Source organism: Electrophorus electricus, chromosome 13 (assembly GCF_013358815.1).
Source record: "Electrophorus electricus isolate fEleEle1 chromosome 13, fEleEle1.pri, whole genome shotgun sequence".
In the NCBI taxonomy this organism is placed as follows: Eukaryota; Metazoa; Chordata; class Actinopteri; order Gymnotiformes; family Gymnotidae; genus Electrophorus; species Electrophorus electricus.
The window spans coordinates 15315344-15339899 of NC_049547.1; the positions used below are offsets into that span (position 1 = coordinate 15315344).

General features: G+C 38.6%; 2 protein-coding genes across 4 annotated transcripts in view; both read right to left on the minus strand.

Annotated features, from left to right (window-relative positions):
* Positions 1-2305: 2305 nt before the first annotated feature.
* Positions 2306-5309, minus strand: kcnk13a (potassium channel, subfamily K, member 13a). Its single transcript, XM_027001491.2, has 2 exons — positions 4659-5309; positions 2306-3907 (listed from the first exon to the last, which is right to left on the minus strand). Exons 1-2 carry the CDS (start codon positions 4993-4995, stop codon positions 3006-3008), a joined length of 1239 nt encoding a protein of 412 aa, XP_026857292.2. The 5' UTR covers positions 4996-5309; the 3' UTR covers positions 2306-3005.
* A 909-nt stretch (positions 5310-6218) lies between these two features.
* Positions 6219-24556, minus strand: part of tdp1 (tyrosyl-DNA phosphodiesterase 1) — a 37516-nt gene continuing 19178 nt past the window's right edge. For all 3 annotated transcript variants that reach the window (XM_027001517.2, XM_027001518.2, XM_027001516.2), the window contains exons 14-16: positions 21465-21567; positions 14868-14973; positions 6219-8381 (exon numbers count right to left, since the gene is read on the minus strand). In XM_027001517.2, the coding sequence (XP_026857318.2) occupies positions 8308-8381; positions 14868-14973; positions 21465-21567 (283 nt within the window). In that variant the 3' untranslated portion in view covers positions 6219-8307. The remainder of the gene's footprint in view (positions 8382-14867; positions 14974-21464; positions 21568-24556) is intronic.

Genomic DNA, 24556 nt, shown 5'->3' on the forward strand with positions numbered 1-24556 from the left:
AGTAAACCATGTGCGGTTTCATGGGAGTCGTAGTTTCCTTGGCACGCAGCAAAGTGAAAACACTGAAACTTTTAGGAGTTGAAAACTACAAATCCAGTGGATAAATGTTACAGCATACATTTCTCAAATATGAAAAAGCTGGACGGCAGTACAAAATGTAGACTAATTTTCTGACATATTTTAAGATGTATGGAAAAAAGGGTAAATATTTTATGATGGAGAAAAATATCATTTTTGATGAAGAATTCTAATAATTCTATAACGGAAGTCAGTTCTCATTATAGTGTGTAGAGTTTAATCTGTAAAATGCATCACGGCTAATGTAGGCAATATGTGGATTCAATACAATAAAAGGCACTGGTTATTTCAATCATTAATTTAGGCACGAACCGGGAAAATGAAAAGAAAAATTTATTTAGTTACAAGACAGTTTAGGGTAATAAAACAGGAAAAGAGGAACAAAAAATATCCTTTGGTAACACTTATCAGTAGGACTCATATGCAAATATGGGAGCTGGTGAAGATCTATGACCTCTTGGCACTCATCAGCAGTTTTCACTTTGTACAGGTCTGCCCTGTTGGATTAGTGCAACTGTCCTGCGATTATCTAGTGACCAGAAACCACCGGACCCCTCGTGCAGCCTGTACACAAAATAAGCAATAATTATATAGAGAGGTCGCCATTACAATCATTGTAGAAGGGTAGTGGCGACCTCTAGTGTACACTCGTCAAATAGACAAGGTGTCATGAAGTTTGGTGTGCAAATTTATGGCATGACAAGTAATAGCACATGGAAGAATTTTAAGATGTTATTAGTTACATTGTGGAAAATGGAAGAATACTAATAACACCTCGGTGAATTTCATTTCAGGCTGAACTCAATATTTCAACGACAGAGATACCACATAGATATAATATGAAACATAAAATATATTCAAGCAAGTAATACAATTTTAATAAAATATGTACACAAAGGAAAGAAAGATATAACAAACATGCTCAAAAAAGTATATTCCCTCCAGTTTTGGTGGACTTCCAGAGAACACTCTGGATAAAAGGTATAGATTTTTGTGGTATCTTTATAGCCAAAAAACAAAACAAGACCAAGACTTGTGATTATCAGCAAAGTTTGGAGATTTTTCATTGGTGGCTCAGTGTTTTAGGTATTTGACTAGTAATCAGATGGTTGCTGGTTCAAGCCCCATGACTGCCAATTTGACACTTTTGGGCCCCTGAGCAAGACCCTTAATCCTCAGTTGCTCGAATTGTCATAATTGTAAAGTTCTTTGGATAAAAGTGTCAGATAAATACTGTAAATATAAATTGGTTTGACTAATTTTGACTGTTTCTCCTAATATTGTTAATTGCTTTTCTTTTATTGTAAACCATCTTTGAGTCCTTGAAAGGTGGTCTATAAATAAAATGTATTATTATTATGTAATTACAACTTTACAGATATTCTTACATCTTCAGACACATGAGCAGACATTTCATCATGATGTAAAGATGAAATAATCGCAATTTTAGATCTTTTAGATGGTTTTAGATCTACAGTTTAGTACCGTGGAGACTTGCTCAAGTTATACATAAGCCTATACTTTATAAACATTTTATCAGCATTCTCATGTTATTTGTCAATGAAGGTCAAGATGATGTTTTCTCTACTGGTATAGAAATAAATGATAGTACTATTATCCTGACAATCTACTAATTATTATTCCAAACCTTAAATAAATAAATACATAAACCACAGAGAGTCTATGATAGTTCAGGACTGGGTTTCTCAAAACCATCATAACACAAAGATCATCTTTATATGGTGAAGAGATCATTACACTAAACACTTTCTCTTTAGATGATCTTAACATTATACTGATTTAGGAAACAGGTCCCTGACCCATACTCATTTATTGACCACCTTTTGTATAAAAGAATGTGTTGCATTACTGTATATCAAACAAGTGGAAGAATGAGATCAGGTTTATTCTGGCTTTCCAAATAAAACTTGTAAAATACCAGTATTTTACCAGTAATGGTAATGGTATTGAACCTAATTAAACACAAATTGCTAAAAAAGGGGGGATGTGAGCCCTAACCTGGAGGGATGGTTCCAACAGATCTAAAGAAACTATTAGGCAGAGACATGCAGCAGCATCTACATTAAACAAAAATAATTTGGGTTCTAACTGTGTTCTATTCTTAAGTCGCATTCCATATATATATATATATATATATATATATATATATATATATATATATATATATATATATATATATATATATATATATATTCTTCTAGATTAATTCAAAAGGATGAGGTACTGCTGGAAAAAATTGCATCATATGCACACTTGCATGATTTATCAAGATCATGTATCCCAAAGGCGCAATATTTTTAAGAGGCTGATGGCATTAAAGTACATGAAATACAACTCTGAAAAAAATTAAAATATTTTGACCAGTTGTCAGGTTCTGCAAATAAATGCTCTACATATTTCTATTTGGAATTTTGGAGAAATGTTTTCAGTAATTTATAGAATAAAACAAAATTGTTAATTTTACTAAAACATGGTGCCAATATATAGTAAAATAAGAGAAACTAATCATTTTGCAGTGGTCACTTAATTCTTTCTAGAGGTGTGTATGAAAACTAATTAGTACAGAGAGTGGGCCTATGCCACTGTAGAAGCTTTCGACTTCTCTCGATTCAGCTTTGGCTCATTTTAGGCTCATCTTAGTCTCAACTTGGAGTGACAGGCTGAACCTGACTGTAGACAACAGATGTGCTATAATCAGAAGGTTAGGCTTTAATGCAGCTGAACCTTTGATGCTGCTTGAACACACATTCAGAGCAGCAATTAATATTTACAGCTCCACAGACACTGAAAAGAGAAGCAGAGAATATACAAACTTCCCCTGCCCTCCATAATTAGATCTGTATAGCACAATATAGCCTTACAGCTTTCCACTGGATTCCTTCTTTTCTGCATGTCAGCAGTCAGACTTATCTGTCTACACTGGTCTCTGCTAGCCTGTTGTTCATAATGCCCAATGCTCCAACCCCACCAGAGAATTCATTATGCCGGTTAGCGGAGCCGGACGGTCGTGGATGGCCATTGGCCGTCTCGGACAACTGCTTCTGCATTATGGCCAAGTTAACCTTGTTCGCGGCCAGGAAGTCCCTCATGGAGATCATCTCGCCGGACATCCTGCGCCCGTCCGTTTCGCTCTCGTTCACGGCATCTGTGTCTATGGAGATGTTGCGGACGCGTGTCCGGAAGTGTCCGGGCACCACGGCGTTCCGGCCCGGCCGCAGGGTCCTTCCCGGGCAGTGGCGACACGGCACCTGCAACCTCTTCAGGAGCCAGTTGAGCACCTGCTTGATGACGATGGAGATGATGTTGAAGAGCGAGTAAATGCAGCAGGCTCCCATCAAGATGAAGAGGAAATTCCCCAGGCTGTAGAGGGTCTGAGTCGGGTACGAGGCCCGCTGCCCGCTCACCATGTCCCCAAAGCCAATGGTGCTGAACGCCACGAAGCAGAAGTAAAGCGAATCCAAGTAATCCCATCCCTCCATGGAGGAGTACATGGCGGAAGCGCAGCAGGATATGATCACGGCCGCCACGCAGAGGATCAGCATCACGCAGTAGACGGAGGGTTTCCACCCCGCCAGGCCGTCTCCTGCCCCATGCCTACTGCTGCCCGAGGCCCGCGTGCTGCCGTGAGGAAGCACGCCCTTCCACCGGTGTCGCACTTCATGGCAGGACTTGAGAACGAAGGCCAGCACGGTTATGATTCTCTCCAGGAAGAGGTTGAAAAACAAGATAGTCGCCGCACAGCCAATTAGGCCGTAAAAGATGAGGAAGATCTTTCCGCCGACTGTGGCGGGGGTGGTCATCCCAAACCCTGGCCAGGATGTGGAAGGAGAAAAAGGTTTAGTCCCTGTTCTTATAAGACAGACACTTAGCTTTAAATATGGCACACAATGTGCTCTATATTGCCAGTGGTCTGCAATATAATTGCTATGGTTACCCATGAGGTAATCTGTACGGGCACTAATTATTTTGCTGTTCCTGCTAATAAAAAGACTTTAGCTAGAATTCACTAAAATAAAGCCATAGAATAATTCCATTCTACATTTAATAGTTCTGTTTCCATATGACCGTGCTGATGTGTAAAATGCATAATAAGCTTATTAGTAAACAAACAAAAAAATAATAATAAAAAGAAAAGAGAAAGAAAAGACAATCACGCATGTTCTAGAACAAGACAGAAGGAACTTTGGTAATCAGAGCCCAATAACTTATACTGCATAAGACCTCACGCTAGATAAACCAGAAATGTGACTAAAGACGTAAAGTGAGATAACAGAATTACAGAATCATTTGTTTCCAGCGGGGGAAGTAACCCCAGTTTGCCTTTAAAGCTAGCAATTATAATCATCTGTTGGGAAAGTCTAATAACCCATCGTTTTTCTCTTTTTAAAGAAAACGTAGCCTAATATAGGCTACTACTCTACACATTTGAAAAAGTAACTATTCGTGTTAACATGTACACATTTTTCAAACGAGAAACAGGTCGGTTCCTGGTCCAGTCTACAGTAGTTAAAACATAATGGTTCATAACTTATCCCAAACTGCGGATTATATATTCTTACCAACAGTGGAAACTACTGTCCCGACGAAATAGAAAGATCCAGGGAAATCCCAGCGAGGTTTTAGGTTGTCCACCCGGATCCCAGCTATGGTGGCTTCCTCGTAGTATCTGAGAAAGCTTTCCAAGTCACTTTTGCTCAGATTGTGCTTTTGGCTGAAGTGCTCGAATCTCTGACACCACTTGTCTTTCGCCTGTTTCTCTTTGGGGTGCTCAAGTGCTGAGAATACAGCGGCTCCGCACAGGAGGTACAGAAGAATGAGGAGCGCCAGCATTATAAACCTTGCGTTGTCTTCGTTCGCTGGACCAAACCCACAACAGCAAACACCTCGACATGCCATTATTTCACTGTTGCAGAGGGCAGAAAAGGTCTCCACTTCCTACAATTAACCGAGCTCCACAAGCAAAAGTCAAAAGACTCCTCGTCGTCCATCATTGTTGGTGTTCACTTGCAATAAAACGCATTTTTAAAAAGAAAAACATCACAGTCACACGAACGCCGCAATCTCTGGGTGTTACCGCGGTGTAAGACCCTGGCAAATAAGACAATACAAGGCATGAGTGATTTTAACCAGTAAAGGCTACAGAAAACGTCAAAACCCTCGCATCTATCTCGATTCCGACCTTAGAAATAGCCAAAATGCACCGCAAAAGTCCTCATGCTCGTCAAGGCTAAAAACTTGTTGAACGACGCCCAACTTTTGTTAATTATGTTCCACCCTTTCGCCGGCACCGCAGGCTGGCTGTCGAAGAGATAAAAAACGTTGTGAGGCGAAAGATTCACCAACAACCACAAGAGAAGCGTGGTTCTCAGTTCTCAGAAACTTTCACAGCATACTACTCTACCTACCTCAAGGAGTTCTCGAGTGCTGGTCTGTATTTTATATTTCGGTCTCTTCCGTCTTAAATTTCTTTCAGCTCCATCCCAAGGGTGCACTTTGTACTTAAGACGGTAAGTTTCCATTGCAGTCACACGTCAAATAAAAGGTTCTGTCCGACTCTACACCAGAAACGATCTCTACGTCAGCTCGGTCGCCTCTCCCATGCGTCCGCCGAGGTTATATTATTCCTCGCATATGTGAACACGTTTCATTTCACCTCAAAACGCTATCTGACGGAAAGATTCAACGACGAATGAGCCGAGCACGACGGAGCTTGCAGTCTTCGGAACAGGCAACGCCAGCACCACGGACAGTGGCACTTGTAGCTCGCTCAGCGTACTTCGCTTTTATCTGAATTACTTTCACCTTAGTTTAGGTATGGGAGGAACTGACATTTCATCACATAGAAACAAATGTAACTGGAAGACTAATTGTTTAAAAGGAAACAAATTACCAAATGTCTAAAGAAGCAGAAAGTATCCAAATGAAATCCGGTTCGGGAATAGTAGATTTAACACAAGTATGAACAAAAAGTATAACGCAAAAAGTTAAATGATTATTGTAGCATATTTGCATAGTAAAAGGAATGTCAGAAAATGTCAATTATACCAGGGAAAGCCTCAATTTATTCCACTATTTATTTATTTACTTTTTTTAAAAATGGAAAAACACACAGACTGACATACACACACAATTCATTTTTTTTGCACCATTCACACCTGCATTATTTGGAAGTTTGAGGCGAGCTCTTTGCTGAACATGCGACTTCATTCCGTGCTCAGCTACCCGTGTTCCCTGTACACAAAGTTTCCTTTAACCGTGGCTTGCTAGATGTCAGATGGCGAAGCGACAGCGTCACATGACCATACTCCCTTCTACATACCACCTATACATACAACCATCCATTGTTCTAAACAGCACTTAAACGACACTGTGTACGCCTGCCAGAATGCCCTCTACTGACTTCCAGCCTTAGAAACTCCCGGAAGGGTTCAATGGCCATGTGAAAAACCTCTTTGCTGATTTACCACCAAGACTTTGCATCTGCTGACCATCGGTGATGTCATCACGTGAACCATGGTTCTCTCGTTGACAGAGAGGATTGACTCAAAGTGGGCAAATGCACGTCAGTGTTGGTGAATGTATTGGTATCAACTTACACGCAACTAACATCACTCAGCACAGCCTGACATGTTCTTGTGTGCTGTCCATGGTACTGAACTGCTTCTTCTTTTTAAATTATAAATTGCAATTGATTCGCCTCAACAGTGAGGACCTGTGTTTTCCAGTCCTGGTCCCAGAGTTCACACATACTGTTCTGCTTTCTCAAGCTTACCTCTATTCAACTAATTAATGAATGCCTTGTTATTTAGTTGATGAGTTGGGTCACATGGACCGGAAAAACCATTAAAATGTGCAAAGCAGGAGTACTTCCAGACTAAAGTGAACACTGATGCAGACCCTGCCCATGTGTTTTATTTAAACTGCAGTCACTGCTTATACACAACACATTGTGTCCAATATTAATTTGTGTGAAATGCAAACTCGCTCTCATAGGATCATCCAAAAAAAATAATTGTTGGTATAAGGAATAAACAGTCTAAAACTGGGTAACCTTTCTAGAATGTCACACTGACTGGGGAACATGCCTTACACCAGTACTGGGTTGTTCGGTCATGACAATGGTTAGAAATAACCCAAATGTTCTGATCAATACTCAATGACCTTTTTAGAATGGAAGACACAATTTTAGTCAAAGCCTAAAACAGCATCTACAAATGTCAGAAAGGTCCATGTAGGCTTTGGCTGACATACATAATTCATATTACTTTCTCAAGTGTCTTGGACTCTACTCCTTGTGTGCTAATGTATGCAGATCTGTCATATTCTTAGTTGAAGGAGATGTAACAAAAATGGTCAAAACCTGACAGATCAAACCCATTGGAAATCATGACATTATCAACGCAGGGTGAAGTTTTTTCACCCTTGTTGCTAAGCAACATTTTCAGTATAAAACTGAACAACAACTATCATGCAGGATTAATTTTCCTTGAATCAGTATTTCAGTTATGGGGAGGGTGCATATTCTTCAGCAAACACATTACGGTATTACAGGGGCATGAATTATGAAAGCAACTGTCCCACTGACCAAAACACCAGCTGGAGGTTCTCACCCCCCCAATCCATTTTTCTCCTCGTTTCCCCTTACATAGATTGGTCGTTTAGCAAAGTTTTAAAAAGTACACTCACTGTGCAGTGATTACAATAAATGGTGTCTGAAATGACTGGTTGGTCTGGATGCAAACTAAATCTCAGCCCTCAGAGTAGAGCTGGAGTGTGATTATTTCAATCTCATCAGTTGCAACTGTTTTTCAAACACAAAACCAGCACTTTCTAAAAAAACATTATTGGTGTATTTTGATATTTTGTCAGTTTTGTTGAAAGCCTTTAAAAGGTAACCCATGCTATTCAAAAGTTTATTACATAGCCCATGTGTGCTGTATACATTCAAAACTGTTTTACTATATACTCGCAAATTACCTTCTACAAAACAAACAAACAAAGTTTCAACAATTTTAAAAAAAATTATCTAACAGCATCAATATCTAAAACGTTTGCCATAGAATTAGAAGAACATTTGTTTATACATTTCTTTTAGCACCATGACTACTGGCCTACAGGTCTGCAGCTTAGAGATGGAAAAACAAATGCCAGTCAATACTGTAAGACAATGACAGTGTCTGTTCTGAATATCCCAGAATCAGGAGGTTTTCAGGATGGAACCCATACATTTCCATGAGTGTCTGGCGCCTGTGTGTATGGTATATTCCATATCCATGGCTGATCTGAAGAGAGAAGGATAGATAATGTAACATTAATATATATATATATAGAAACTTTTTGTGTGTGTGAAAAGTTACTGACTTGCTCTTCAGCAAGCAAACATGACAGGTCTGGTATTCTCAAACCTCCAATCACTTCACTGTTGATCTGGATCTACAAAGCTGAGAAACAAGTGTATTAGCGCGGGGATGACTTGTCGCTCAGGGCAACAATCTCAGTGACACGCCCCCTCACACACACACACTTATTAGTAAGGTCTAGTTCTAAAGAAAAGATGACATATGTTGAACAGTGGTGTCCATGGAAACTAACAGAAACCACTGGATTAAACTGAACCATGAAAAGAGAAACCCAGGAGTTGATAGCACAACTGCTCCATAAACACATGAACAAACCAATAGGGCTTATGAATCACTCTCTGCTGAAGAAAATTGCATTTTGAAAACACAATTCTGGCAGGCAAAATTTATGCATGCCTATCTCTCAAACCATGACAATGCTCTTTAGCATTGAACCATTTTAAGACAAATATAGCAGTAAAGAGGTTTCAGTGGGTGCTTGCACCAGAGATTATGAAATGCTTTGAGAAAGCATTCTAAAGATGAAGCTGACTGTACAGAACAGACCCCATAACAAAATGGTATAGTTAATCCATTACAGCTGCATCTACAGACAGAACAGTCCTGTCCATGAACACACACTAATCTGCCACTCTTTCAGAAATATTACTTTATTAAAACCACACATTCTAGGTGTACAGCTACAAGTCCACAGCTAGTGTTAGCCATCCTCTAGCCCTTTATCAGGGGTTATGTTCTGAATACAGGGCTGGCTGGATGTTTTTGGATGGTGTCTACTCTGAACCTGTCAGTGACACTGACACACAAAGACTCCAGCATGCTCTGCCCCCAAATCCCTGCAACTACCAACTCATTCTTAGTGCAGTGTTGAAAATGGTCTGCTACCCAAATCATGTCCTTTTAGCAGAGGCTCTGTGGTCAAGAGATTAGCCAGTGATGTGCAGTGTGGCTGAATGCACAAAGTGGTAGGGAGAACAGTCTGTAACACTACACTTAGAAAATCCAACTATAAGAAAGAGGTATCAAAAGATATGACCAGTGCAGGTAAAATATATGCATTTCTAAGTTTCTAATAAAGTAACTGATGAGGGTGCTTCTAAATGAAATTTCTTTTTTGTTAATGGCAGTTGCTTTTTACAGTCTAATCATAGACAGCGGAGAAAGGCACTGTTCAATTAGTGCAAAATGCTTACAACCAGCCAGGAACATAATTTTAAAGCAGTTTAATTCCATCAGAATGAGTATAACAACACTCACCACAACCATTAAAGTCTCCCTGCGGACATGAGGAGCATGTGAAAACCACATGCTAATTACCTAGACAATTAACAATCTAAGTAGAACACAAAATCCTGACTGTTCTCCATCACAATTATAAGGAACATTTCTTCCGCAGGGCCCTAGGGCGGGGCGATATATATCTAAGTTCAGATATCTGTCATTTTGACTTGAAATGTACTATTCGATTATAATCTAATGTTCAAACACTTTATCTAGTGTAATTTTGCACAAGACTTCAAAACAAGTATATATTTTTTCACAATAACAGAAAAGGAAACAGATCTCTCCCCCAACATCTACATTAGACTTCACCATCTGTCAAAACTGAAAACTTCCTTTCTTTCTCCCTCAACATCTCCCACCTCTCTTATCTCATGCTTGTGCTCGCTCACCTACACTTTTCAACCCAGTGTCAATACCATATTGGTTTGCTTTTTTTTTTATTTTATCATTCTGCTGATAAATGTGGTAAATATATTACCCAACCCTCTAAAACTGTACACTGACAACATAAAGGAAAAGCACACATTAGTGATAAAATCACTAATGGGATGGTAGCGGGGTGCTACGCTTCCCTGAACTATTAACAGCACACCATTCTAATATTAATCTACGCTGCTCTGACACTTCCTGGAATGTTCTGCGAGTATAAAGGTTGGTGCTTTTAGAAGCCACTTTACCATGCCGTCTACTTCATAGATAAGCATGGTGAGAGCAACAAGGTCTCGTCTCAGTCTTGTCTCCGTTTGGGTTCGTGTAAGGGCTGAAGGCATCATCTCATTCACTTTGAGCTCACCTCCTGTTGCAGTTTACCTCTAGTCCTGTACCGCGAGCCCTGCATTGAAACACTGTGTCTTTACGTGCGGATGACACAATGTTAATCACACATAATGAGCCTCTAAGGCATTTAGAATATTAAAAGCCTATATGGTCACATTTATTCTCCAAGACTAAACGATCAATTCTTATTTTAATGTGTTAGAATTATGAACAATCTGAACATGTCACAATCCTAAACTGACCAGCAAACACACAAACAAACAACAAAAAACAAACCACCCAAAAAACGACTCTCCACCGGGCAGCTGTCTGATACTTTTCAACCCAATTCCTTTCTACCTCATTTGTACCATATGGTCAATTACCACATTTGGCCTTAGTCTTCCAGTGAGAGTAAACGAGTTTTTCTGGTTTTCTTTAAGTACAGGAAATGTGTCAAAATTATTTTCCATGATAATCGAATATATACAACAGACAGGTCGTACTGTTCACACCATCTTTAAAAACATTTGCATCACAAATGAGGAAAAACGGAGCCACTTTTACTTGTGTGAACAGAGGCTTAGACTACCCCTCTATCCCCTGTAACTAGTATACAGAAAGAGAAGAGGCTGCTATATTGAAGTGAAGGTGGAATCAATATTCTAACTCAAAGGTGCTCAGAAACATTTGAGCTTTTCGAGTGAACAAGAGTAGAAGAAAGGAGATGATATTTCATTGTCTTGCATGTCTAGTACTGAAGACATAACTCGTACAGACAGAACTAACCTGCCTGACTATCTGCACGTATTACTGAAGAACTACTGCATCTGCAGAGAAACTGAGTTTTCTAGGATTGGTAATGACTGGAACTTTCTGATATTCATATTAACAGAATGGTTTTATTACACATGAGAAAATTATTTTGTGACTCTAAGAGTGACGAAGAGTCCCAAGGCATTAAACATCATCTTTGGTGTGTATTCAGGAAAGGTTCTAATACTCTATAAATTATGTGCAAATAATAACCCGTGATGTGACATGTTACATAAGTCACAAAGCATCGATTTCACAAAGCTCTGTTAAACATTCAAGCAATTCTAATATCTCTTTTTTCCAATATAAAATGAAAAATGAACCAATCTAATTTGCAGAGTGTTCTTCAAATTTTCACAGGCCAAATAATGAAAAGTGTCATTTGGGTTACACATTTTTACAGGTTATGTGAACTCAGATTAAACCTGGTCTAGATAAAATTACTCAGTTAATGTAAATTCATGTCTAATCCCTCCAGCAAAATGCAGAGCACAGAAGGTAATAACGCGAAAGGTTCAGGGCATGATTCTGGATTTACCTATTAAAAGCCTTTTGAAATTATGGGAGTAATTATACTCCAGCATACAGTCTGAAACTAAGTGACAAAGCTCTGTCACTAACTCATTCAAATGTGCCATATCCTACTTAAGGAATATTCAGCATTCAATACGCATTGCATGAAGACAACAATGCCAATATTTGAGCAGTTGTTCAAAACCGATTGCTAAATAGCACAATTACACACGTAACTAAAAAAGGATTACTTTCAATCCTTTTTCATGCAGGTAAACACAGACTACAATTAAATAAAAGCTACTCTACCCTGTTCTACCATGATACTTGATCATGTTTTCAAAGTCAAATGAAAGGCAAAACTCAAGAAAAATAATGAAAAAATGGACCAACATATTTTGATATTCACATAATGGCACTTGCATATATAAAAAAGGTATGCCAAAAATTGTTTAGTCTTCATGACACTAGGTGTATAATGCCACGGTCATCTGATGATGTCCTGTGTCTTGCTGTACAGCACATGTTCCTCATTTTCAAGCTGCATTTTTTGATTTAATGGAGTATGTAATTTAAAAAGCTGCCTGTGTAAACTGATAAAGTATTGCAAACAGATTATTTCCCAGTGGACTTTTTTTTTGGTTTGTTTTGAAAAGCTAATTTATTATAATCCAACAGTGTCAGAAATACCATCACTAGTTCTTGTGGAGATAATTTACCATGAATGTTGCCAAGTGCTGGTGGTTGCAATAGAATGTATTTATTTTTTTTGACTGGGCGCCACATATCTGTTTCCAAAAATCTTAAATTACCTGTCTACAATTGTCCCATCAGACTTGTCTCATCTGTGCAATTATGGTGTGGCATGAATTCTCTGAGATGTGCAAGCTTTCTTACAATTGGAACCTCTAAAAGGCAAAACAGGCATCATTATACTGTCCAATACGTGGGAGGGATGCAGACAACAAACTGTTATTCCCCAGACATAAGCACTAGCATGCACTAACTGTAATGCACAGAAACATGATACGCAACTTCCACTCAGTTAATAAACTACTATTGCATTTATACTGCATTTATTGATGGTCCTTTGTTTAAGGGGAGAAATCAGTACTCTTTCTTAAGGTTGTGTCACATGCAAAGGATTATGGGAAACATACTGCAACCTGGTGTTATTAAACACCTTGCTCAAGGACACAAGGATGGTTGTGCATTCAACAGTAAAATGTAGCAGAGAAAAACACTGCTCACTGGAGGCAGCTAGTGTATTGGGCAAGAGGAGATAATGTCAACCTTCAGCAGAATGACTGGAGAACTGTCTGTACTTATTTTGACTTTAAAATGAGAAAACCATTTGCTCATAGTTTTACAAGGCCAAAAAGTTACACCTATTCCTTTCACTGTTGAGCATTACTTATGTTTGATATGAACCACGTGTGTTATCTGAACAAACAACTGTGTAGGTCTATTACACTGGATATCTATACCAGCCTGTGTGCTACAGACTGACGAAAAAAATTTTTTTTGCCCTGCCACATGCCATGTAACTTGTAACATGGATAAGAGCCCTTGGCCAAGTCAACCTCTGCTATTAAAGGCATGCACTGTCACGCCAACCACAAAGGGCTTCTGCCTCAGTTCATAATCTGATGATACCCTCCCGTTTTGATGGTGCTGATCATTACCACGACATCTTTCCTTGTGTGATTAGGGGTCATATAGCCAGTGCGTCACAGCAAACATCAGCAATGCTGGTGAAAAAATGGTGACTGACAAATTAAGGACTGAGCTAAAAACAGCCAAAGATGAGCAATTATAGATGTTCCTCAGCATCTATAATTTGACAAGAAGGCAGTACAAATACATGGTCTAAAAACAATTTTATGAGCAATAAAAAAATTGCATTGACAAACAGATTGCTAATAGCAGAATAAAACATTGAGTCTGGGTGTAGTGGGAGAAAATGTCATTGAGTCTGGGTGTAGTGGGAGAAAATGTCACCGAGTCTGGGTGTAGTGGGAGAAAATGTCACCAAGTCTGGGTGTAGTGCGAGAAAATGTCACTGAGTCACAAGCCATTTTTTCCACATCATCCTTTCAGATCCATCACTGAACGTCTGTCACACTTGCAGTTCCAATAGCTGGCTTTAGCTCGTCACATGAATGAATTACAGAATTGCAGAACCTGTTATTTCAGATAAAGCAGATATTCATTGTAAATCATGATTTCCAGTTGGTGCCAGTTGGTGCTCACACTTCTTTCATGAAGCAAAAACATTATTTTAGCAAATCTCAAACACTGGAAAAATAAATGCAATTAATTTCTTAGGAGCTGTTATACCCATGTGAGAGCTGTGTCCTTAGGGTGCTGAGAGGCATTGTAATTTGAACAATAAAACCTTTGTTCTCATACAAGGACATCACTTTGTTTCCATAGTTATCATGCACCAGCAGCTATGAATAGCAAGTTGCAAATAAAAACACAAATATACTCTGGGTCTTTGAACTAGTATTGGATGATGTATGGAAGGAAAAAACTGAGCTCAGGATAAAATTACTGTCCTTTCTCCAAAGAAAATGTTCTGTGGTTTCACTGGCTACCCAGAGACAAAGTGACCAACACAAAGTGACCAACACATTTGATTAAAAAAAGCTCAGTTCAGCATGCTCGTTTATTTCCCTAAACTCTGCATAAACGCAACGTTACATGTTTGTATGAGGGCTGGATTCACATCAGCTCAGTTTGGACCCTGTCTCTGGCCTCTAGATTCTCACCCCCATCCCCCATCCCCACCTCTGTTCAGTTAACATTTAGTCACTGAACAATATGCACTTTCTAATAGTTTAATAGTTCTAACTGGGGGGGAAAGACAACACACACACAAAACATTTGAAACACTGATCCAAACGCTAGTCTGATGTATGTATACATGTCTTTTTACAGGATCAAAGCTCGCACTGACTGTGGGAGTTCTATGCAAGTTTAGACTGCATAAATATTAAATATATGAAGTTAAATCTGTAGTAAATCCATTCTCACCTCTACTGGAGTAGCGATGTGGTGGCAAATCAAAGGGTACAGGGAGACCTGTGCTGGTGGTAGACATGGGAAAGATGTTCTTCTCCACTGGAATTGTGGTCATGTTCTAGAGAGAGAGAGAGAGAAAGTTAATAAATGGAGCTGTTAAAAGTCAGAAAAGCCCAAGACAATTAGGAAAGTCTGTGGAGGCCCAAGCTAATGGTATGTTTACAATAAATCCGAACCTACAAGTGGAAAAAAGATGGCCAAAATAGCCTCAGCGTTTCAGTAATGAGATCTACACGCTGAATAAGTGTGGAGGTGGCTGGATTCAAAGGGCAGGAAGAGATCACTAGCTTTAGAATGTCAGCTTTTGTTTTAAGGTTTGCGGAGACAAACAAACTCGTTAGGTGAGTCAGCAGCAGCTCTGTGTACACCGTCGCCTGAACATGGCTCCTCTGGTCGCCTCAGGGGGTTTGTCCAATTATGAGTTGTGTCTTCCTTTTACGTGTCACAGTAAAGACACCCACAAATGTGGCTGACCCCACTGGTATGGATTTAAAATCACTCACTAATGTGGAAGGCATCAAAAGTGTGCCCTCTGTTTCATCTCTGTTCTCTGCATCCTTTTCTCTCTCTAGAGGTTAAGATAAGGGGCTGTGGATCTGCACTGTAACAGCAAGTAAAGTACTACCGATCCCGTGTACGCTGACAAGCACTAAAAGACAGAGGGCTGAATCGCGAATCGAGTGATTCTTCTGTGTTTTAGTACAGGTTGGCTCCGGCTAACATAGCTGCCACTCTGCTGGTTTTGACTCTCAGACAGTCATGTGTATGCGGATTTAAGAAACCTTTTCTATTCATGGTAATGACGGGTACTTTTGGATTCAACACATCTTTCTCTTACATTTACAGCATTTATCTGATGCTTTTATCCAAAGCAATAAACAATTATGACTGAATACAACTGAGGGATAAGAGCCTTGCTCAGGGGCTCAAACAGTGGCAACTTGGCGGTGGTGGGGCTTGAACTGGCAACCTTTTGATCACAAGTCGAGTAATCTGCTACAGCTTACGCCTGACTGCTGATGAGTGGGTAGCCTCCAGCTGCTACATGGCAGCACTGTATAATTACAGAGACCTCTCAACTCAGCAAGTGCCAGAGGTGCTGAGTGCAAGACAAGGGGCATTTCAGACTATCACTAAATATGAGGACTTCATTAAGAGCCCAAAGAAGACATTGTTCAAATTGCACAGTCTATGAACTTCTTAAAAAGGTAAGACTAACTGAAGTGCTGCTGCAATAAACATTAAGAGACAGAGTAGAACTGGCCTTGTGAAAGGAAAACAAACCCCAGCAAACTCTGGGTTACTGAACTGATTTCATTTTTGAAAATGTCTGAGGTATGGCACTTTTTATGCTTGACAAAATATAGAAGTAAAGTGAATAAGCTACTTCAAGAATATATATTTGATATGTCCAGCTGAGGAAACTTGTGAGGAATGAACAATTTTCAGAAAACAAAGCTCTTCATGAAGATCAGAGAGCATCCATCTTCAGGCCAAAGGTTTAATATTTCTGACATGAAAATAAAACAAACACTCTTGTGCACTTAGACATAAACATACTGGGAAAACACAACATGCGGTCTATAGTAGGAAATGTCATCACAAGACTTACAATGACCTCAGATAGAGTGTGCTGATGTGCTGTATAACTTGTATACAACACCTTCTGCATAGAATATAGCTAAAATAACCTTAATGAAGTTGTTGAGACTTCTAAAAAGTTTGCTCCAGGCATGTAGTGATCGAACACTAGCTGGAGCTTGAGCTCTGGCAGTTATTAGCTAGCTAGACAAAAAACCAATTCAGAAATATTTGGAATCTTGGCGCATAGAAACACAGTACTATATAAAACAAAGTAAAGCCCACTCTCACCAGGGAACCAGACCAGGATATCCACTCTCACCATCCTCATTTGCTATGCTCAATGAACCCCCAGCAGCATTCAGATGACAGAACAAGAAATTGACGGAGTCCAAACAACACAAAATCAGCCTCTATGTGCGCGTGCATTAAAGACATAATGTGAAGTAACATGGCTAGTTTTAATATTAGCTAGCTTACTGAAGCACGTCGTCATCATCCAGATAGCCAACGTGCTTCTTCTTCAGCATAACTGATGTGCTCCCATGCCAGGCAAAGGCAGCTTTGCAAATCTTTCAGTTCATAACCCTTTTGCCTGAGTTAAGAGTGAAACACTTCATCACTTTGGAGGTTTTTGGCTATGAAAGTGTTGCAATCTTACTGTTCACGTCACTTCAGTAAGCAGTAATTGACATTACACAGGCTATGACATTACTAATCAAATGACAATTAAATTAGTTGGCAACTCATTTCGTTTAATCAAATACATTGATTATATATATTACACACACACACACACACACACACACACACACACACACACACACACACACACACACACACACACACACACACACACACACACACACACACACACACAAACCCCTACCTCAGTCCTCTCCACAAACTTTACTGTAATCAAGTCCTCCATTAACTGAAAATGCTTGGGATCCTGCAGCTTAGACTCCTTTTCTGATAATGAATAGTGGCAACATTAAGTATTTAGGCATTAACATTTTGTCCAGGCTGTCAGACCTATTCAGCCTTAATTACATACCTTTACAAGAGAAGCTGCCCTCAAATGCTGGCCCAACCCTCCACTAACCTTAATAGGATGAATTGCTAGTATAAAAATTACAATTAGGCTCTGTATCAATTATATCTTTTCAGTGCTTCCCGTCACTTCAGACAAATGGTTTTAAAAAGGTTACATCTCTTGACATTACTATCACACAGTTTTATTGGCCCAGAATCAGACTTTCAACATTACAGAAGAACATACAGTGGCTTAAAAGCATCTGATTCTTTTTCTGTGCTTTTTAGCAAGGAAATATACTCAAATATACTCAACAGCAGACTATTAATAACTCATGGCTAGAACCTGAACAAATACAATTTCAGAATATTGCAATCTCAGATGTAATCTTTTAAAATACATATATGCAACAATTACAAAGCTTTCAAACCCCTGCCACTAAAACATCACTGGCACTTTATAAATACACACCAATTTGGTATAATCCTGAATACAAAGCAACACACCTCTGTATTTCTCCTCATGGAAAAAAGGATGTAGCAGCTCAATCACCTTTTCAAAAACAACTGCTTCTTATTTCCACAGAAATAATACAGAAATATGCTAGATGGTCATTATTTTCTTCAGTATGAATGACTGAAATTCATTATTTAATCAAGGATAAACAATAACCCCCTTCATTCTTCAGCACTTACAGATAACTTAAATCTGCATAGCTCAAATAAACTGAAAGCTAAACTTCAGAGACCTCTGTCTAATCCTGACAGCACACCAATAGCACCATTAACAAAATAGGAAAATTCAATAGATTTTCTCCCTGCCCTTAGTTTTGGATACAAACATTCAAAAATATTTATTCTTCAGCCAGTAATGCAGAACTCATCACACAGCATAAGATTTTCAAAATGGGTTTAGCACATAGAGACACAGGTTCACAATGGTCTCTTAGCAGCAGCATAGCAGTGAAGATTTCCTACATGGTAACAAATGTACGCATTCTGGACATCTTTAGCTCACACACACTCATTGGTCTTGTACCATTCCAGCATCTGATGCTTGTTAAGAGATCTAGCAAAGCATCACTAACTCTCGCCAAGAAAACTATTCCATCCAAATGAAAAACAATGCACTTATATAAATATCAAATCAATAGACAAACATCATCATAGGACACATTTCACTAGAAAAACATATTACATCTTAGAAAAAGGAATAGCAACCTTTACTGAAAATCCTTTAAACTTAACGTTAAACACGTCAAAGGATTAAATTTTATACAATTAATTTATTTACATCCCCCTTTAATGCTTGTTGATACCATAAACTGATTATATAACAACTTATGACAATAACAATTTATTACATTTAAATATACTTCGACAAACACCATGTATCGCCATACATTCTTCAACCTCATGTAAACAAAGTTTACATGCATCATCACACACACTCAGGAAAGAAGGCACTCAACACAAGCTACAATAGAAGTAAGCTAAAGCAGCAGAAATAACCCCAAACACTGCCCAACACGGAGGAAACAGGAGACACTGATCACAGGACTGAAACTCAGGTTAATGGAAACCACAACCCACCCATCACCACCATAAGATAGCACACATATAAAGCCTCCTGATAACACTGTGTGCCTGAGGGTCAGGGCATTAACACCTGACAGGACACAAATCCAGCTTTGCATCCCACTTAGGAACCATATGCGTTCGCACACGCACACACACACACACACACACACACACACACACACACACACACACACACACACACACACACACAAACACACGTACGTAGGTTTGTTTCTGCTTATGCTGTTTGATTGGTCTTTCTTATTATTTAGTATTGCTTTGGATGTTGCTGAATGTCTGTCATATTGGTTAGGATTTGTTCATATTGGTTCATTTGTTCTGTGTTTATTTTCATCTTTTATCTTTGTTTAATTTAATTTCATGCACTTTGTATTTTATTAATAATATTTAAAAAAATTCTCATTTTAATATTAAATTCATTTATATTTTTATTTAATTTGATTCCTACTTAAATCTTTAAAATGTACCTTTATTTTAATAAATTGTTTTCTTTTTTATTTTTGGCAAACACCTCCCTAAGGTAATAGGTCTTGGGATGTAAAAATAAGAAGCGTATTACATGTCAATGTAAAGCACTTTGAATCTCCACTCTATGTGAAAAGTGCTATACAAATAAACCTTTCTTGCCTATATTGCTGGTAATACACAGTATGTCATGGTAGTCAGCCCCTGCTAAAACAGTCCACCTCTGAAACAGTAACTTGCCTCATTTGTAACGATCTATGATTTTTGCAATTCTAAATACCTAAAGACTGCTATACATCCAATGAAAAGATCTGAAAAAACAAACAAAAAACAAAAAGCATGCCATTAAAACAATAAGGTGGATAGGTGAAATACTACTATTACTATTATGAATAATAATAATAATCTTGAACAAAAAGGGGGGCGGGGGCACAGAAACACATTATTTATCAATAAAAGAACAAACCCTTTCTCCATCCTCTTGCAGACCCATGGTTCTCCCCCTTTACCACAGCTAGTGAACTGAACTAGACTGTTGCTTAGCAACTTTTGAAGTAATTCAGCAAGGACAAAATTACCCTGTGAGCATCTGTAGCCAGCACAAAAGCTGTCTGCTGTCTCTCTTCCTACTGAGCGAAAAATAGAGAGGTGTGCCTTGCACAGCAAGGTATAAACTCTAGGTTTATATGCTATGAGGGATTTAAAGTGAGCTTGATGCTTTACTACCTAGCAGATGGCTGACGTAAGGCAAAACTTCAGAAAGAACACACTGTGCACTTCAGTTCACAAAAGAAAACAAGGAATTCCTGCAAATGGACCTTATTCTAATTTAGAATACAACTAACAAGTTTAGTGGAACTGGGTCTTATTCTAATTCAAAATACAATGAACAAGTTTCTGAATGGTATGCAGGCAGTCCTCATTTCATGCCAAAGTTTATTAAGTTTACTTTAAAAGCAAGTTGAAAGTACAAATAAATAATGATTGTATTATAACTATATATATATATATATATATATATATATATATATATATATATATATATATATATATATATATATATATATATTAAACTATACTATTAAATTTTTTTTACAGAACACACAAAAGGCAAATGATACATGTGTCTGAGGATATGGAGAAACACAGAGGGGAGTGATCACTTTATTGTGTATGCCTAATACATACAGGAACAATTTTAAAAGAAAAGGGCAGGCGAGGTGTGGATATGTTGTACAAGTATATATAAATCATACTGTATTTAAAAGTGCATAATCAGTATTTTAAAAATTATTTACAGTATAAATACATATTAAAAGAACTTAAGGCGAATACCTATTTCTGGGTCAAAACAAGTTCACGAATGAAAGAGGCCAATAAAGGTTTACAATGTATACAGGGCACACAACCCTGATAGAGATGGGCAACTGATACCAGAGAATTTACAGAGAACTGTAAAACGTACGTTAACCTATTTGGTACAACTATATATAAAGTGTACCTAATAAAGTTATATATCAGCAATAAAGATCCTATTTTTGGCAGAATATGCCCACAAGTTCTGGTTTCAGCCAAAAAGTTTTTTTTTTTGGCTTTAATTTTGATTTATTACTGCTACTATTATAGTAGCATAGTGAGAAACACCAAATGTGCATCTTTACAGCAATTCATTAAGCTCTTCAAAAAGGTTCTCAGTATAACGCCTGTATCTGTATAAGCTCACAGTGGTCATTACTTTATTTTGAAATTTTCTTTGAGACACATGATTGCAAACACCTTTAGTCAACTTTATGTTTGAATTCATTTGAGTTTTAAATGAATGACATTTATATCCACTTGAAAGGTTTTTTAAGAAATGATACTCACAAAGGCTGAAGGCAGGTAAAGAACTCCAAGCTCATAGGAACGAACCATCATTTGAGTATTGTTTTTCTCCAGGGCGCCCCATGCAGCTTTGGACAAATTGGCACTGTGGATCCATGCAGGCAAAAGAAACAGGTGAAATATTTCTCATTTTTAAATATTGTTTAGGTTAGAAACACGGTATGTAATAAAACTAAAAGGCATCTAACCTCTAAGAACTTATGTACAACGTATTATAGATAAACCGTAATTACTAGGCATGTAGGCACGAGAATAAAATAAAAAGAAATCAATGTATCCTCTTATTATTAATCGAAAGGAGAACAAATGCTTTGAAACTTCACACATGCCCCAGCAAAAAAAATCTCCAGGATCTGGGAAACTCTGATTCAAACCATTGAATAAGGAATAAGGAAAAGGAATGTGGTAGACTGTGGCTCAAGGTGCTGCATGTCTCATGCTTTAATCTTCATGAAAGAGAATGAGTAAATCAGTGCTGCTGGACCTGCTGCCAATGACCTGCGAACAGCGCTCCAAATCATCTCCACTTCCAAGTACAAAGTTGCCATGATACAAGCAGTCACTCCTCAGACGGGCTGGCAGTTCAAACTGACCAGAGACAAAAGTCACTGTATTTTACAATCCACAGGGATCTCATTCTACAGCTCACAGGGATCTCATTCTACAGTCCACGGGCATCTCATTCTAGAGTACACAGGCATCTCATTCTAGAGTCCACAGGCATCCCATTCTAGAGTCCACGGGCATCCCATTCTAGAGTCCACGGGCATCTCATTTTCTCAACTTAAGCAGCACAAGAAGCCTTTAGAGTACTATTCATTCGGATGCATCACGATGACCTGCAAAAACAAATGAGCACGGAAACCTATTCTTGCTCAAAGTCCATGACACTAAATGGACAGAAAATTAATTCTATACAACCTCAAACACCATAAACACCAGGGCCAAAGCAGCCCTATAAAATCAAATGGTTATGATTCTGCTGCTAGATGATGAGCAATGATGAGGCTGCCTAAGCGCAATTAAACATAAACAAATCAGAGACATGCTTAGTAAATATGTGCATATGAGTCAGCAGGAGTCCTGGAGGATTCCTCTCAAGTGAACACAGCTCATATAGGCAGAAATCAAACATTTTCACATTTTCAAAAGATGTCAGACTACAAATGGTGCGAGGATATTGGGTAGGACATGAGCCAGCTCATGCTGTGCAGACACAGCCCTGCATCTCTAGCGTGTGGTTTTAGCACCGAGGACTTCTCGACAAAACACCTCTGAGAAAATGCTTAGTTGAAGATAGTAAAATTCAAATGGCATGCTAGGGATTTTAAATAACAGATCTCTACAACCCAACAATGTAATATTTTGGGGGGAAAAAGTAACACATTTTGCACTGAACCGTTTCATTAATTCAGTAATAGTTTGCCTAAGCATGCAAAGTTGACTGAAAATGAAGTAAACAAAGTTTTTTATAATAATGTATGCAATTACTCATTACATTAATGGGAAATGAATGATATATCATCATTTATAATCATACACATGTGCATCTCAATAAATTAGAATACCATCCCATCGAAAAGTTAATTTATGTCAGTAATTCAATTCAAAAAAGTGAAACTCGTATATTATAGATTCAGTACACACAGAGTGATCTATTTTCAAGCGTTTATTTCTTTCAGTGTTGATGATTATGGCCTACAACCAATGAAAACCCAAAAGTCAGTATCTCAGAAAAGATACATAAGACCAATACAAAAAAAGAATTTTAATACATAAATGTTGGCCTACTGAAAGGTATGTACAGTATATGCACTCAATACTTGGTCAGGACTCCCTTTGCATTAATTACTGCATCAATGCGGCGTGGCATGGAGACGATCAGTCTGTGGCACTGTTGAGGTGTTATGGAAGCCCAGGTTGCTTTGATAGTGGCCTTCAGCTCATCTGCATTGTTGGGTCTGGTGTCTCTCATCTTCCTTTTGACAATACCCCATAGATTCTCTATGTCAGGTGAGTTTGCTGGCCAAACACAGTGATGCTGTGGTTATTAAACCAGGTAATGGTACTTTTGGCAGCTGCCAAGTCCTGCTGGAAAATCAAATGTGCATCTCCATAAAGCTTGTCAGCAGAGGGAAGCATGAAGTGCTCTAAAATGTCTTGGTAGACGGCTTTAGACTTGATATAACACAGTGGATCAACACCAGCAGATGACATGGCTCCCCAAACCATCCCTGATTGTGATCACACTAGACCTCAAGCAGCTTGGATTGTATGCCTCTCCACTCTTCCTCCAGACTCTGGGACCTTGATTTCCAAATGAAATGCAAAATTTACTTTCATCTGAAAACAGGACTTTGGACCTTTGAGCTACAGACCACTCCTTTTTCTCCTTGGCTTAGGTAGGATGTTTCTGATGTTGTCTCTGGATTATGAGTGGCTTGACACAAGGAATGCGACAGTTGTAGGCCATGTCCTGGATACGTCTGTGTGTGGTGGCTCTTGAAGCACAGTCTCCAGCAGCAGTCCTTGTGAATCTCCCCTAAATTCTTGAATTGCCTCTTCTTGACAATCCTTTCAAGGCTGCAGTTATCCCTGTTGCTTGTGCACATTTTTCTACCACACATTTTCCTTCCTCTCAACTTTCCATTTATATACGTGGATACAGCACTGTGCAAACAGCCAGCTTCTTTAGCAATGACCTTTTATGGCTTACCCTCCTTGTGGAGGGTTTCAATGACTGGCTTCTGGACAACTGTCAAGTCAGCAGTCTTCCCCATGATTGTGTAGCCTACTGAACCAGACTGAGGGACCATTTAAAGGCTTAGGAAACCTTTGCAGGTGTTTTGTGTTGATTAGAGTGTGACACCATGAGTTTACAATATTGAACTTTGTCACAATATTCAAATTTTCTGAAATACTGACTTTTGGGTTTTCATTGGCTGTAGGGCATAATGATCAACATTAAAATAAACGCTTGAAATAGAACACTGTGTGTAATGAATCTATATAATATACAAGTTTCACTTTTTCAATTGTATTACTGACAAATTAACTTTTCGATGATATTCTAA